Source organism: Vanessa cardui, chromosome 28, assembly GCF_905220365.1.
Source record: "Vanessa cardui chromosome 28, ilVanCard2.1, whole genome shotgun sequence".
Classification (NCBI taxonomy): domain Eukaryota; kingdom Metazoa; phylum Arthropoda; class Insecta; order Lepidoptera; family Nymphalidae; genus Vanessa; species Vanessa cardui.
This window is the reverse complement of record NC_061150.1, coordinates 1,400,299-1,418,189: the sequence shown is the minus strand read 5'-3', so window position 1 is coordinate 1,418,189 and position 17,891 is coordinate 1,400,299. Positions and strand designations below refer to the sequence as shown.

Genomic DNA, 17,891 nt, shown 5'->3' with positions numbered 1-17,891 from the left:
CTTTTTAATTGTGCGCTGTTTATAGTTAGTAAATGTTATGTACACTTGTCATTGGCGTACATATCTGATGTTTTAATATAGTCACTTTAACTGTAAATGTTCAATATGTATGTTGTAAGTGTGCTTGTTGTAAATAAATGAATAAATAAATTGTACAGTCAGAAAGCCTTCATCAGTTTTCAAATTAATTCCTTTATCAAGTCTTAAACTCTTAGTACCTTTTGAATCTAAACGTCAAATCATTGCGACGCAATATGTCATTCTCGATCGGTAAAGCAGATTATCGCTCACACTGAGCACGCGAAAATAGATCTTAAGGTGACGAACCTTTTCTTACTGCGACTGTACACTAATAAGGGTTTATCATTTATTATTATAAATGTGTAAGCAGCTCTGTTTGTCTGTCGCTCTTTCACGACCAAACCGCTGAACCGAATTGGACGAAATTTTATATGAAGCAGACTGAAACTCCAAGAAAGGACATAGTATACTTTTTTGGCTAGATTTCACACGCGGCTTTGCACGCATTTTAGGGGGTTGTCATGGGTTAGGTCAGTTGTGGTTAAGAGCCATACATTAGCTTTAAGAGTCCTGGACGTGAAGAACCAACCGATTAACCGATGATTGCAGGCGCAAACCCAAACTAACAACACTGAAAATCCATGTGCTTAAATTGTGTTTATATTTCATCTCGTGTTCTGTGAAGGATCACATCGTGAGGAACCCTGCATGTGTCTTATTTCATCGAAACTCTGCCACATGTGTGTCCCAAACTTTCTCGAAGGGAGAGGAGACCTTAGCACAGCAGTGGGAAATTTCCAGACTGTTAAAATGTAATAAATGTTTTGGTACCTCTTTCGCCTTTTGTTCTTGCAGGAGTTTCTCTTCTTCCAACCTCTCTTTGTCCCGCTCCAACGCCTGGACCTTCGTCTCCAGCTGTGCCCGATGTGTGAGGGCATCTTCTAGTTCTGATCGCAGCTGCTTTATGGCTTCCTCTGGAAAGGCATTCGTTTTGGGTTATATTACATATAAAGGATCTGTTTAATAGTTCTCGTAAGGATCATAATGTGTAATCACATGTTTTAATAATATACTAACACCTTCATCAAAAGTATAACACCTTGCCTCATTGCCTCCTCTGGGTCAGGAGGGCTGGTTCATTTGCCCCAAGGATCGAAATTGCGATTCAACGGGGAAATTCCGCTAGCATTCTCACCACTAAACTAATCTTGGACATATTCTTACCTATTCTTCTCTGTAACTGGTCAGCTAAATCCGCGGAGCATCTCCTCGCAGCAGACAGTTCCTCCTCAAGAGATCGACTCCTTTGTCTGACGAGCTCTGACTCCTTGTACGCAGCTGCCAAGTCGCATTTTAATTCTGTAAACAAACATTGATATCATTCACAAGAAATAATTTTTGTATATAATTTTATTTTAAACTTGCGATCTGTCTTCGCACGAATGCAATAATGATATAGATATTCTACAGAATTTGTTTATTTGCGACATCAGATTAAAAAAACATCTAAAATTATCAGTGTTTCTTTACTATACAGGCAGTCCTTACTACGGCATGTTAGGTTCTTGAAATACGCGACGCAAATCGAAACGACGTAAATCGAGACATACTAGATTGGCATTTATATTTTTCTTTTTGCCATGACCTTGCAACAAGGGAATCTCTATCTCTTCCGTGGCGGAAATCAAAACAATTGAAGTATGCTTGAGGGATTGTGTCAAAACATTGTCCGACGTAACTTAAATCACTTGAATCGAAACGACGTAAGTCGAGGACTGCCTGTTTTGCCCACATATTATATACAAAAACCACCCTCTCGAATCACTCTATCTTTTAAGAAAACCTCATCAAAATCATTCGTGTAATTTCAAAGATCAAAGCATACACAGGGACAGATAGCGATAAACGACTTTGTTTTATACTGTGTTATGATGATTATGTAATAAATAGAAGAGGCAATTAAATAAATCAACAAAGTTTGAGAATCATTACGACAAAGGTAAAATTCTTATTGTAAATCCCTTAGAATTGAAACAGTATCAGAGAGGGACACAGAGACGAAGAAAGGGAGGGAAGATCGCCTGGAAATAACACTATGCTTTTCTTCTTTTGTGACATTAAGTCGTTAGGTACCCAATGTACTGTTCAGTATTTGGACATTACAGCGTGACTTTGTCATTATTTTAAATATAATTCTAAAATAAAAGTTGCCTATGTTACTCCTTTTTACATCAGCTATCAGCCAGTGAAAGTCCCATCACAATCCTCCCAGCCGTTCCTGAGATTAGCCGGAACAAAGTCACAGACATAAAAATGTGAAAAATCCTATATTGGTATACACAGTGTATACAAAAATATGCATTTAGTAAAAAAGGGCTATTTTAATATTACAAACAGACACTCCAATTTTATTATATGTATAGATATAAATATAGATATATAAGACTATATTAGTCTTTGTCTCTGATCCACTGTAATGTCAGTGCGTCGTATATCAATCGTTCGCTTTCCTTTTGTAAAACTAAAAATAATATCTTTGTTAAGCGCCACGTTTTGCTGATTATCTGTTTTATTTTGAGGGATTACTCAAGGTTTATTACTGTATAGTATACTAGTGACCCCGGCTTCGCACGGGTGCAAATAAATATATCACAGAATGTTTTACATTTTTTGTTAATAGATAATAAAAAACGCTATGTCCCTGAATTTTAAATCTGTAATATCTTTACACATTTAAATGTCATGCTGCTTAAAACTCTAAAATAAACTGTGTTTTTGCTGTAAATTTCCCACCGCTGGGCTAAGGCCTTCTCTTCTTATAAGGAGAGGGTTTGGAACATATTTCACCAAGCTGTTCCAATGCGGCTTGGTGGAATGCACATGTGGCAGAATTTCGATGAAATTAGACACATGCAGGTTTCCTCAAGATGTTTTCCTTCACCGCCGAGCACGAGATGAATTGCAAACACAAATTAAGCCCACATATATCTGGTAAAAATATTTAAATCTGTCTCTTTAAGAAGGAAAAAATATTTTTTCATCAGTGGTATATTTACAGGCAGTTACTGAATGTGAAATTGTAAACGAGATCTTCTTATTACATCTTGAAATGTACATCAATTCATATTCAATTGATATCTAAGAAACGGATCGCTCGGCAGAATTTACTTTCTTGGCTCACTGCCAGGGTAGGATGAGCCAGTTGAGTAATTATTGTTTTCAAGCTGTTTCAGCTCTTATTGCGTTCACTTAGAGCTTTTATTTCCGTGTGCTTTTTTGTCTTTTCGCGTTTACTTTGTTTATTACTGTACGCTTTTAAAATATTTGATTTCAATTTGTATAAAATGATTTTAACCTTCGGATATTGTTGACATACTCATATATTCTAGAGCGTAAGAGCCGTGATGGCCCAGTGGTTATAGCGCGTACATCTTAACCGATGATTGCGGGTTCAACTCAGGCAAACCACTGAATTTTCATGTAATTAATTTGTATTTAAAAATCATCTCGAGTTCGGTGGTGAAGAAAAACGGTATTAGTCTAATTTCAATGAAATTCTACCACATGTTGATCTAGCAATGCGTACTGGAGTAGCCTGGTGGAATATGCTTCTAACCTGCTCAAAGAGAGTGGAGCTCTAAATTATTCACTACTGGTATATAAATAAATAAATAATATTAAATAATAAATATGAGACAACATGACATACATTACTCTGATCCCAATGTAATTACATAGTTAAAACACTTGTGTGATGGAAAATCAGAAGTAACGTCCCAAAGTAAATACCCAAGAAAACATAGAAAACTAATGATAATCTACATTGACTCGGAAGGGAATCGAACCCGGGACCTCGGAGTGGCGTACCCATGAAAACCGGTATACACACCACTCGACCACGGAGGTCTTCAAATACCAGCAATGGGAAATTTAGAGTCTATTACTACTATTATAGAATATATACTTAAGTTATTTTTAAGTGCTAAGTCTACACAATAAAAATATAATCTGTGAGCCGTGTAGTGCTTAGAACTTTTGAATTTCAATCAAAGAACGCGGATCAAATCCGGGTAAGCACCATTTGTGGGTTGAATCGTATTTGGCGGTCAAAAAACACTCGTAAGACATATATCATAAAAGATGAGAGTCTACGAATCTTTTTTGTGATACATAGACGTCTACAGAAAGCAGAATTCTATGGGGGCTTTGATATCACGTACCGCACTGAAGAAATAAAATTCGATCACCTATAACAGGAATGAAAAAAAAAATGATGCAACTGACAACGTGTGACAAATGGCAGGAGGTGTCGGGATTATTTATAAATAAAATTAAAGTGTTAAGCTATAATCAAATCAAAATGTAGTTTCTACCGGATAGAACCAGTTAAAACCCAATATTTTTTCATAAATCATACTACATCATCAATTAAACGTCAATTTTTAAAAATAGATTTTCCAAACATTTTGTCATCGTTGTGCTGTATAGCGTAATCTGTATTATTTATTAGAATGTGATTTTAAAATAATATATAAAATCTATTACGAAATATTGTCTGCGGAGTTTCATTATAGAAACGCGGTTGTAGGGAGTTTCCAAAAAAACATCGTTGACAGTTTAATCTTGTAGAAGGATGATTCACGAATCTAAAGTAGTATTTATATAACCAATAGCAACCCGCCCCGGCTTCGCACGGTTGCAATGCTGATACTATATATTAAAATATACTACAGAATTTGTTTTTTTATGACGTCGAATTTCTTGACTATATTGTTCATGAATTACAAACAAAACCTTTCTCTCGAGTTAAGCCTTTCCAGAGTTAAGCCGGAACAAACAGCAGGACAAAAGTTGTAAGTAATGTTATTTTGGTATAATTATGTACCGTGTACCAGTTAATTAAAACCGGTTAATTTAATATTACAAACAGACAATCCATTTTTATTATATGTATAGATCGATTGGTCTGTATGTCTCTCTATATGTGACTAGATATGATTATCGTAGCTAGGTAGTGATAAAGATAGATCGATCGATAGATCAGACCGGTATAAGGATATTGGACTACCCCCTAAAGAAAATTTCTAATCCTCTGAGGAGACTGGATTAGACTAACCTCTTCTAGAAGTTGGAAGTGAACACTATCGTACCTCAGCAATCACGTAAAGTCATCAGTCTAACAAGAGTATAGCCTAATTAATGGCCTCGAAATTATACATTAAAATATCACAATTTCTCAGTGGGTGTTAATCTTATTTATTTATTCGCCCGTGCCAAGATTACGGTTAACACGTACGTGTGATAATTAATGAGCCATTAAAGAAGTTTTAGTTATGACTTTATGAGCCAGATAAGCAAATTCAAATAGTCATAATAATTAATACAAAATTCGTTCGTCAATTGCAATTTCTTCCCGAGGCTTCGTATTATCATACCAGATACTCTACCACCGAACACCATTACTTAGTATTGTTGTGATCTGGTTTGCATCTTAACTGATGATTATGAGTTCGAACCCAGGCAAGCACCACTGAATATTGTGTGTGAAATTCTGCCACATGTGTATTCCACTAACCCGCATTGGAATAGCGTGATGGTAAAACCTTCTCCTCAAAGGGAGCTTAGCCTAGCAGTGGGAAATTTATACGCTGTTGTTGTTATTTTTGCGTTGTGAGAATTGGTTAATATTGCTTACAACTTTATTAGCTAATCTGTTGATGGTTCTCAACAAAACAAACAACAACAACAGCCTGTAAATTCCCACGGCTGGGCTGAAGGACTCCTCTCCCTTTGAGGAGAAGGTTTGGAACATATTCAACCACGCTGTTCCAATGCGGGTTGGTGGAATACACATGTGGCAGAATTTCTATGAAATTTGTCAGATGCAGGTTTCCTCACGATGTTTTCCTTCACCGCTGAGCACGAGATGAAATATAAAGACAAATTAAGCACATGAATCAGCGGCGCTTGCCTGGCTTTGAACCCGCAATCATCGGTTAAGATGCACGCGTTCTAACCACTGGGCAATCTCGACTCTCATTCAATGTTAAATAATAATAATAAACGTACGTTCAATCTCCTGGTCCTTCGCTTCTATGTCTTTCCTGTAGGAGACGATCAGTTCTCTGGCCCGTTCAGCTTCGTCACATCTCGAGTCCGCCAGCTCAGTCAACGCGGCCACTTGGGATTGGAACCGGCTCTCCTGAGTCACGAGGTCCTTCCTGAAATTAAATTGGATTATAGTAATTATGGTCTAGCAGAAAGGAAAAAGACTATCTGGATTGAAGTAAATAAGTTCTGGGTTATTTCTGTTTAGAAATCATCAAGAAGAATGTGGGTTTGATTTGGTGGTAGGGCTTTGTGCAAGCCCGTCTGGGCAGTTACCATCATTCACCAGATATTCTGCCACTAAGCAGTACGACTTAGTATTTTCTGTTCTAGTTAGGAGGGCAAATGGCACTAGAGGCCCAAGAGTCATAGCACTCATAACATACTATCTCCAGGTGTAAGATGGTGAAATGTTTTCAAGCATCAAAGTCTTTTGGCGGTGGGTCTTTTTGCACTTACTATCAGGTAGCGTATTTCCCATGCCAGTAGGTATTTACAATCCCCTCGGAAAGTATGTAATGCCAAATGGTCATAATTATTTTTGTTTCCATTTCGTATCACAATCTAAATTTTAGTAAAGCTTTAACGAGGAAATAGGATTACACGTGATCCATTAAAGAATATATTCGAAAAGAATTGAAGTTAGCGTTGAAATTTTCTCAATCATTCTGCAATGTAAGACACGTGTAAAACATTGTTTTTTATTGACTGGCTGTCGTATTTTGTTGGAAGTCACGCGTAAAATATTTGAAGACTTGTCAAGGCTTTCCGTAAGAATGAATTCAAAGCTCAGCGCGGAAAACGTAGTATGTCAAAGTGCTATATTCGAAATTGACTTTAATAATTATAAAATAGACAGGACATTAGTATCAAAATGGCGTAACGAATCAAATATTCTGCCGTCTTATGTGTGTTCCGGTTTAAGGGTCAACACGTTCATTGCGGAGCTAGGTCTAATGCGCCTCGAATGCGTCTCCTTTGCGTGCGTCTAAGAAAAACACAGATTTCTCTGTCGTTCGAGGTCGTAACATCTATTTGATATAATGTTGTCTTAAATTTTTGCGCTTATTACACATTTAAATAAAACTAGTTATTACGGATTTTAATCGCGTTTATTAATTATTTTGGACATCCCGACGTTTCGAGCACTTTACAGCGTTCGTCGTCACGGACGGAATTTATATGATGCCTATTGAAAACAGAATGCTATGTGCCTACTTTAATACGGGGTCTCATTTATGGAATGGAAAAATACGCACGAAGCTACGACGCGCCGTTAGAAATATAATATGATGACCAGTTAAGTACAGATGGTCAATGGCGTAGCTATCGTAGGGCCAGGTGCAGTGCACTAGGGCCCCGGAGTTCAGGGGGCCCTCTAAACTGAACCTTAAGCTTCTGAAGCTGGAACAACACGACCCTGCACACAAAATTTCTTATTTGGTATCTATAATTTTAAAGGGTAATTATCAGTTAAAGAGGGATGGGAATGTTAAGGGGTAAGGGGTGAGGGCCGAAACTATTTCTATGCATCGAGGTATGCCACTGTCTGCGTACCTATATATTTTAAATTAAAACTATATACAACATAACAGCTCCACAGACGTACTTATAGTACTTGTGTTTATTTTGGTTTAATTTCAATAGTTTACATCAAGACTTATGGGATGAAGTTTAATCTAAATCTTGTTCTAGGAATAGGTTTCGTAAACAAGTGGAAACAGACTTACATACCAATCGGTTTTAAGATTAATACCATTTTTATTTGGGTTACCCAAATTGATAGAATTTATTGATCGAAGATTTAATTTTATAGCTTGTTTTTTGCCCAGAGGATAGCAATAGGTTATTCGACTGGCTTTTAAATTCCATTTTATATTATTTAGTAGAGGTTATGTTGTTCTTTTTTTATTTCTAGTATATGTTTGCCGAAAAATATCATATTAAAAATACCATCTTTAAATAACGCGCGAAAACGCTACTTGGGCAAGATGGCGCTGCAATGGGGTCGGTGCCGTCACTTGCCTGTATTTTAATCTGTAGTAGATACAGTAGGCAAACAAGTGACTTCACCAATAGCCCGGTCAAACAGGACGGTTTAGTGTCACGTTTTACGGTGTTGGTTGTCATATCTTAGGCAAAACAATCAAAAATCAAAATATACTTTATTCAAGTAGGCTTTTACAAGCATTATTGCGTCGTCATTTAACAGCTATTTTAGGCAAAAAAGTAACCTATGTTCCTTCTTGGTGTAAAATTTTGCTTCTCACCAAATTTCATCTATTTCGGTTCTGAGGTTTGGTCGTGAAAGAGCGACACACAGACAGACAGAATTACTTTCACATTTATAGAATTATATGTATTATAATAATAATATAATTGAGCAGAGATGGCCCAGTGGTTAGAACGCGTGCATCTTAACCGATGATTACGGGTTCAAACCCAGGCAAGCACCGCTGATTCATGTGCTTAATTTGTGTTTATAATTCATCTCGTGCTCAGCGGTGAAGGAAAACATCGTGAGGAAACCTGCATGTGACAAATTTCATAGAAATTCTGCCACATGTGTATTCCACCAACCCGCATTGGAACAGCGTGGTGGAATATGTTCCAAACCTTCTCCTTAAAGGGAAAGGAGGCCTTTAGCTCAGCAGTGGGAATTTACAGGCTGTTGTTTTAATAATAATAATGTAGGATTTAAATTTTATATTAACTAATGTATAAAATTTTGTTCATGTAAAGGAACGTAAGTCTTTAAGAGCGTGTGATTTGATTATGGCAAAATATATATGGCGGCAAAACGGTAATGGCGAATTCTGTTAAAAAGGTGTAAGCGTTGAGTAAGGTGTACAAGTTGAAAGTAAGAAATAAAAATAATCTTTTATTCCCAAAGCCTATAATTTCCATCCCACAATAATAATATAATATAGATTTGTTCAAAGTTACACGAACAATGAGGACAAATTACAGATTTACATAATTGTAAGGATTTCTAAGATGGTTGACGATTAAACGATTAAACGATTTAACCATTGACGATTAGCTACCAAAATAGTCTAGTTGTAAGTAATTTAAGACAAGAATGCCCTTATTTTGGGTGTTGCTTAATCTTGATCTTAACACCAGTAATTAAACTGTAACAACAAGTCTGTAAATTTCCCACTGCTGGGCTAATGCCTCTCCCTTTGAGGAGAAGGTTCGGAATATATTCTACACGCTGTTCCAATGCAGGATGGTGGAATACACGTGGTAGAATTTTAATGAAATTAGACACATGCAGGTTCCCTCACGATGTTTTCCTTCACCGAGCACGAGATGAATTATAAACACAAAGTAAGCACATGAATATTCAGTGGTGTTTCCCTGTGAACCCACAATTCCGTTCAGTTTTGAGCGAGCCAGTGTAACTACAGGCACAAGGGTCATAACATCTTAGTTCCCACCGTTGGTGGCACATTGACGATGTAAGGAATAGTTAATATTTCTTCAGTGTCATTGTCTATGGGTGATGGTGACTACTTACTATCTGGTGGCCCATATGCTCGTCTGCCAACCTATACCATAAAAAAGATGCACGAGTTCTAACCACTGGGCCATTTTGACTCTCAAATAACTGTAAAGATTATCGGAACTAACTATGCTAGTGCAATGAACATTAGTCCTAGATAGCGATGCGTTATTTCTCTGACCCACATCCGAGCGCTAAATTCGTGTGGATTCCGTTCTGAATATAGGTTCATTGGGGTTATATTAAACACTACAATAATAGTCTGTTAAAGTCCCATGAATGCACAGAGCCTTTTCTATTTAGGATTTAGAGATGATCCAATATGTCTTCGAATATTTTGTTTATCGTCAATTACAAGATACATACAAATTATTATAAAAAATATACATCAAAGTATATTTTATTCAAGTTGGATTTTACAAGCACTTGTGAATGGTCATTTAACAACTGTATTAAGTGAAGCTACCACCGGTTCGGAATGTGCCGATTCTTCCGAGAAGAATCAGCAGGAAACTCAGTACACTTTTTCAACACTTGAAAGTACAGTCATGTTAGTTAATTACAATTATATATGTATATATGTAATAATTTCTGCCTGGAAATCAATAAGTTTTAATTTCACGCTTTTTTGTCGTCTGTATAGTCTTGTCTTTAGTTCCAAGAGTATAAATAGACCGGATTGCTCTCTTTTGTAAAATAAAGACAGATTTAAAATCTGCAGCGTTACCCCAAAATAATATCCCATATGACATAATACTGTGAAAATAACCAAAATATACTAAACGAGTGGTGTCAATATCAGTTAGTCGTCTCACTTTTCTGACCGCGTTTGCTTCGGAGCTGAGTCTTTTTCTCAGGGACGGTAAATGATACCACTGAAGTCCGGAATCTAATTCTATTCCCAAAAACACCGTAGAATCGGCTACATCAAGACGGCCACCGTTTAAAGATATATAATAAATTTTGTTTATTAATATTGGGTAGGGTAAAAACTACATTTTGTTTTTTGAGCATTCAAAACTAAATTATTGACTGTAAACCAATCGTGTATCTGTGATAATGGACCGTTCATGTCATCATAGACAGTTTTTTAAAAATCAGTGAAGTATCGTCAGCAAACAATACTATATCATAAAATACCATTACTATAAAAAGGAAGATTATTTATATATAATAGAAATAGAAAGGGATCCAAAATTGAACCTTGTGGAACATCCATTTTCAACGTAGACCCAGAAGACTTTATTCCATTAATGAAAACTTGCTGGATTATTTGACTTAAGTATGAAGCTAGCTTTACATCTATTGATGATCCAGGGTTTTGAGTACAGGATCTGAGAGATCTGTAGCCATAAAAGCTAGCCGATACACGAATGACTGATAAACATGGAAGATCTCTTTTTGTCCGCAAACAAAATGACTCACACGAATTTTTATCCAGTAATATTCTACGCTGGCTGCCTGCCATACTTGATTATTTGTAAATATTATAACTGGAGAATTATTTACATTACATTCGTTCCGCTGTTTCATGAACGAAAGCACGTTTCAGAAAAACCTTGAAATTTGAACACAACAAATTGTATTATTCATTTATAAACTTGCATTTAGATTGAATGGGATTTTTTGTGAATTTGATAAGACGATAGACTTTTTCGGACAAGGTGCTCCAATTTTCTCAAACTATTGGAAGGCGTGTATCTTAACCGATGTTTGCGAGCTCAAACCCAAGCTAACACCATTGAATACTCATATAATTAGTGTTCATATAATCATTCATTTCGTGTGCGGTGAAGGGAAACATCGTGAGGAAACCTGCATGTATCAAATTTCAACGCAATTCTGCAACATATGTACTCCCAACTCGAGGAGCGGCGTTGTGGAATACGCTCCAAACCTTCTTAAAAGGAGAGGAGGCCTTAGCCGAGCAGTGGGAAATTTACAGGCTGTTAATGTAATTGAGGAAAGTCGCTATGCTTCCTCCCCTAGATTTCTGAACGTATCCCTGTGTGTATTAAATCTGCCTATAAATTATAGCACGAATCCTCCTCCTTTGAGTTTGACACAATTTGTTTTCCTTGGAAAAGTTAGGAAACGATTTTCAACACACATTTTAATTTGCTTCAATTATTTCCGGTCACTCTTACGATTTCTCGGCTGATGATTTTTATAATCGCAATCAGAATATACTTTATTTATTGATAGTTCTTTTATGTACTTGCAACGATTTTCGCAAAAATTAAGATAGCCCATTTATTGAGAACTCTTTTGGACTATACGACATCACAATAAAACTACACAAGGTTATTGTTAACTTACAACGGTATTGATATGTTCTCGATTCTTTTACAAAAAATAACGTCGCTTTAATCGTAACTCAAGATCAATTAAAATATTATTCAAGTAAAAAATTTAGAACCTCATTTCAATAGAAAAATAAAGAATTTTGTTTGCGTTTATTACTATTCTATGGTTTATCTTGTTGGTTTTGTCAATTATTATTTTAATATTAAAAAAAGGTATTATTGCTTATGTGTCATTTATATTAATATAATATAATAGCAATATTGTGCTATGTGATACAGACTACCTGTAAGTAGTAAGACTTTTGCCTGATTGATTTTGATATATTTATTTTTTGTTTTTGATGTGATGTTGTATCTACTTTTTGTATACATAAAAGAAAATCCATTCAAACCAAACGACCCATGGAAGCAGAAACGTTTAACGCAGAAATGCGATTAGCTTATATAAAAAAGCAGACTACGATTTGATTTTTGACATTTAATAGTCCGTTTATTGAGTACGATTTTAATCCAAATGGATGACGTTATAATCGCAGGAGCGGTGCAGCTATCAATCAATATGAACATGGATCAAATTGACGTTTAAAATGAACGCGTAGCAATAATTCAAATGTGTAACCTTGATATACATATAATCTATAAGTTGCATTTGGTTCAGAAAAGTTGCATTGAAGTAATAGTGCAAGAAGCTTAATTAAATGTATAACACCTCGCCTTATTACCACTATTATTAACAAAAGAGCTGGTCATAATTTTGTCCAGAAGATGTTAATTATGGTTCACTGGGAAAATGCAGTCATTAATGAAACTATTCGACATGGTCAATTCATTCAATCATTTGGATATTAATAATAAAGCCCTGACTTCCGAACTATGAACGACCGAAGTCAATTTCATCCCATAACCATTTATTTTTTATTAAAATTAATTTAAAAACTGAAAAATTGAATTAGAAATGAGGCTTATCGTATACATCAATCAATCGCCAGTGACACAAATGCGTCTCAACGTTATGAAACAAAGCCCCACCATTTTCTTTTACAGAATGACTTTATAGCAATTTTAGTTTTCGCCCAAGCTTCATCCCAGTGTAAAAATGGGGGAAAGGTTTGTATGAATACTAATGTATGTCCTATGATGATGTCTATTCAATATTTGAGCAAAGAGATAGCACAAATGATCGCCTTCGCGTTTGTTATACAGAGCAACATTGTTTAATCTATTTTAAACACTGGATTAATAATAAAGGTTATGCTGAATAATGATAAATTACAATAATATACACTATGTATATGTTTTTTTTTTATGTTATAGGTTGGCGGACGAGCATATGGGCCACCTGATGGTAAGTGGTCACCATCGCCCATAGACAGTGACGCTGTAAGAAATATTAACTATTCCTTACATCGTCAATGTCTCACCAACCTTGGGAACTAAGATGTTATGTCCATTGTGCCTGTAGTTACACTGGCTCACTCACTCTTCAAACCGGAACACAACAATACTGAGTACTGTTATTTGGCGGTAGAATAACTGATGAGTGGGTGGTACCTACCCAGACGGACTTGCACAAAGCCCTACCACCAAGTGTATGATAAGGGTGAATTTCCCAGGAACAAAAATTACGTGGCATCAATGAAATCGGTACTATAAAACATGGTTATAATGTTCTAACATTTTTTTCTGGTTAGGTGATATAGTAATCTATGTGTAGCACTAAATATGAAGTTAAATAGGATTAATAGAAGCTCCAAAAAAAAAGTTACACCTCGAAATCTTTCATTGCCGTGTTTGTCCACACATTACCTCGATGTGTATTATACGTCATTGATAAAAATCTATTGGTTATTTATATTAAAACCAAGTTTTAATTGATACGTGAACAGTTAATGTATTGTTACGGAATACATTTATTTATATATTTAAACAATACAAAGAATGGTTAATAAAAATACATTTGTCCTAGAACTACCTTTCATCGCCGTGTCCTAAATATATTTAAGAATATTGTTTTATCTAAGGACTTGCGTCCCCCACACCTGTGCGCTAAACGTTGCATGATAGTTTCGCTCGGTGCTCCACGTGGAAGCACGTGCATACGTGCCTACGTTTTCGCGCCATAAAGGTAAGTATTCGATTTTTATGTTACTGGACATTTTTTCTATCATCGCCGTGGATAGACCTAACTTCTATTTGAATAAGTTTGTCCTCTTGATTAGGCATTCGATAGAATGCCATTTGTCTTATGTTTATTTGTGACGTGTTAATTACTCTGAATAATTAATAGATTTTTGGCTACTTGATGTTTTTGCCTTGATTTTCATCGCCGTGCTCTCATTGCCATGGTTTCCGTGGCCAAAATTTGCTATGGAAATGAAAAAAAGACACGGTGATGAAACGAAATTTCATTGCCATGCCTTTTAAAAGAATTTAGTTTCATTGCCATGAGCAGTTGTTTCATTTCCGTGACTTATGTTTTCATCGCCACGGTATGGTTAAGGAAAGAAACAATCTGTAGTGTACATTCAACTACAAAAATATATCTCCACGTTAACCTTACGAAATTATATACATTTGGACACAATACACACTCAAACATACGCACACACAATCGCGCACACACTCACACACGCACAAAGAGTCACACACACACACACGCACAAACTTATAGTCACACACACATATATTAGAGTCTAATTATAAACATAATAATGGGTTGCTTATTTTTAGAAAACCAAGATGCCTAAACCGAAACTATCGGAAGAGGAGAGAAAGGAAAGAAGAAGATTGGCCGAACAAAAGCGACGTGAAAAATTAAGAAGCGACCCTGTTTTACGAGAGGAGTATTCAAAAAAAGAAGATGAATAGGCTATTTTGATTTGTGATGGGCAAAAATATATCTTTGTGATCTAAGTTAATATTGAAGTATAGATAATAATAATGAGACGAGTGAATTTGAAAGGCTGATATTCCTGTTAACAGTGCTATACTGTTGGTGTTAATTAGAAAGGCTGATTGTATTCTATAATAAGATTTCTTTATTGGAAAACGATGAACATACCAAGTTCACACCCTTTCGTATGGTTTATCTTTCTTGCTACACTACACATACCTATCATATCTAAAAACGAACCGTAGACAAAGGGTGTAATCTTGTTGAATCCAATACTGTAAGTCTGTATTAAATATAAGATTTAATAGAGAAAAGGTAAAAAATATTATGTTGATAATAAGGCTGTGATTAGGTAGGCCCTACGATTTGTCCAGACTTGATTTAATCATAATAAATAATTGTTTATTCGCGAATTGTAAAATTATGTTGTGTTAAGTATATATTGTTAGCAATACCTATTGTATACTTTAGAAAAGTTTATTTTTATTTGTTAATTTCTGTTCTGTTAATTTTTTTTGTGTAAGAACTTAAAATAAATGATTGTGTTGCTTTGATTCTATTAAAATTTTGTTTAATTTTACTCCTATGCAAGAAGATTATTGAGAAGATGGTAAAAAGAGTGCATGTATATGTGTATGCCTTTCCCTCTCAGAGTGTGTCCATCCCAGGTAAGTATTAAATACATATAAAAATATCATGTGTTATTGGATTTTTTCATTACCGTGGATTGATTCTATCATTCCCGTGGCACAGTTCTTTCATTGCCGTGGACACATGTTTCATTGCCGTGCATCCATGTTTCATCGCCGTGGCACGAAATTTTTAATCTTGTATATCTAGTTAGTTTTTTAAGCTATCTGCTAGATATTAAGCAAGAATACATATATTATCAAAAACTTGAATAAACACTATTTTTTCTTGTTCTAAAGTTGCAGAATAAAAAATCCACGGAAATGAAGATTTTATTGGACCTGTTGAAATTCACCCATAAAGCTGAAGAGTTTGTATGAATGCGGTAATATCAGGAGCTGTTGGTGCGATTTTATGGAATCATTTTTTATTATATAGCCCATTTATTGAGATAGGCTATTGAGTATACTGCTCTGATCAATAAGAGCAGAATGTTTATGAAAAATATTGCAATAATGGAAAATTATTACTTATGAAAGCTTGTTGCCTCCCATACGTAAACGGTTTTGTAGAGATACTGTGATACAGTCAAGCAAAGTCGGGTCGAATAGATAGATAGATTAGATAGCCTTAAGGATACTCCCATCACCGACCAGTAGCCCACAATCAGAGCAATGTGCTTAATTTGTGTTTATAATTCATCTCGCGGTCAGTGGTGAAGGAAAACATCGTGAGGTAACCTCCATGTGTAAATGAAATGCTGTCACAAGTGTATCCATCAACGAGAGGGCCTTAGCCAAATTATTAGCCAACTCAGCTATTTACTAGTGCTAGAAAGAGAAGGGAATAGTCTTAAATATGTAACTTTGTTTTTGGAATGTAATGACGAAAGCGATGACAAATGAACTGATTGTTTTTTGTCTCTGTCACACCTTACAAAACGTATATAGTTCTATTCACTCACAACGTCGACCATTTAAATTATCGGTTCAGTTCAAATATAATCTAATTTGTAGTTTTCTTGTTATTGTTATTCGTATTAGAGTCGAGATGGCCAAGTGGTTAGAACGCGTGCATCTTAACCGATGATTGCGGGTTCAAACCCAGGCGAGCACCGCTGATTCATGTGCTTAATTTGTCTTTATAATTCATCTCGTGCTCAGCGGTGAAGGAAAACATCGTGAGGAAACCTGCATGTGACAAATTTCATAGAAATTCTGCCACATGTGCATTCCAAAACCTTCTCCTCAAAGAGAGAGGAGGCCTTTAGCCCGGCAGTGGGAATTTACAGGCTGTTGTTGTTGTTGTTGTTATTCGTGTTTAAAACGAATCGTGGTGCGTATTTATATATTTAGTGCCACACATAGTATAAATACACATCCAATAATAACAGATTATTATATCTATGTATACTTTGATCTATACTCTATTCGAAATACAACAGGTAAAAAGTCAGAAGAACAAATTTTGACCCCTTTGCAGCGCCATTTTGTCCAAGTAGCGATTTCGCGCGTTATTTAAATATAGAATTTTTAATATAATATTTTTCGGCAAATATGTACTAGACATAAAAAAATCAACTTTTATTGGGTTCCTTAACCTCTACTAAATAATATAAAATGGATTTTAAAAACCAGTCGAATAGCCTATTTTGGAATCTAGGTACGTAAATCTAAGGTTCCTATATATAGTATATATTTTTTTATTGACATTGATAACCAATTGACATGAAGAAATTAAAAAAAAAAAAACATGAATATGGTAAAAATTTCACAGCCTAAAAATAATAAAGATAAATTTTTAATTAAGTGCCGTGTAACATTAGACGTTGCGTAGATAATTACAAATAAATCATGATTCAAGATGTTAGTGCGTCAATCTTTCGACCTTGAGAACTTCTGGTCGCGTGTTGAGTGCTCTGTTTGGATAAACTCGAAGTCATTATTCTCGGAGACACAGTGACTCAGAGGGTAAGACTTGTGCGGGTTCGAATCCAGACCCATTCTATTATGTTATTTTTCCTTCGTGTATTATTTAAGTAACAGTGGAGTAGGGTGACGGTAGCTTGAAAAAGTGAGGTATTTATCACATAGTATATCTATATAATTAATGATAAAGTTTACTGGCATATTATTTTAGAAAGCTTACATTTTCTATTGCTGACAAAATTAATACCTTTGACAAATTAAAAAAAAAATTGTACCACAAATGTTTTGAAGTACATTTGCGTTAAAAGCATAACATTCATCGATATTAAAGAGGTTTTACTAAAAATTCAAAATACAAAGCGTTTTGACATGATAGATTAGTTTGACAGTACACTGTTTACACTTTGTTTAATTTCCTTTGTACCACAGAGTTCATAACAATGGCGTGCGAAATGTAAACAAATGAAAAATAATGTCCAACTAACCTACTTTTTGAT

At 35.4% G+C, this 17,891-nt stretch overlaps 1 protein-coding gene and 1 long non-coding RNA gene across 6 annotated transcripts in view; one reads left to right on the top strand and one right to left on the bottom strand.

The window, feature by feature from the left end:
- LOC124541466 (calponin homology domain-containing protein DDB_G0272472) overlaps positions 1-17,891 on the bottom strand; it is a 61,907-nt gene that overhangs the window by 21,814 nt on the left and 22,202 nt on the right. For all 5 annotated transcript variants that reach the window (XR_006967252.1, XM_047119379.1, XM_047119381.1 and 2 more), the window contains exons 3-5: positions 6,091-6,242; positions 1,246-1,380; positions 853-995 (exon numbers count right to left, since the gene is read on the bottom strand). Coding sequence is in view for 4 of the 5 variants with exons in the window: in XM_047119379.1 (XP_046975335.1) it covers positions 853-995; positions 1,246-1,380; positions 6,091-6,242 (430 nt within the window). In the remaining variant the exon portion in view is untranslated. The remainder of the gene's footprint in view (positions 1-852; positions 996-1,245; positions 1,381-6,090; positions 6,243-17,891) is intronic.
- Positions 13,988-14,986, top strand: LOC124541469. The gene is made up of 2 exons (XR_006967254.1): positions 13,988-14,068; positions 14,674-14,986. It is a non-coding gene; the product is annotated as an uncharacterized LOC124541469 (long non-coding RNA).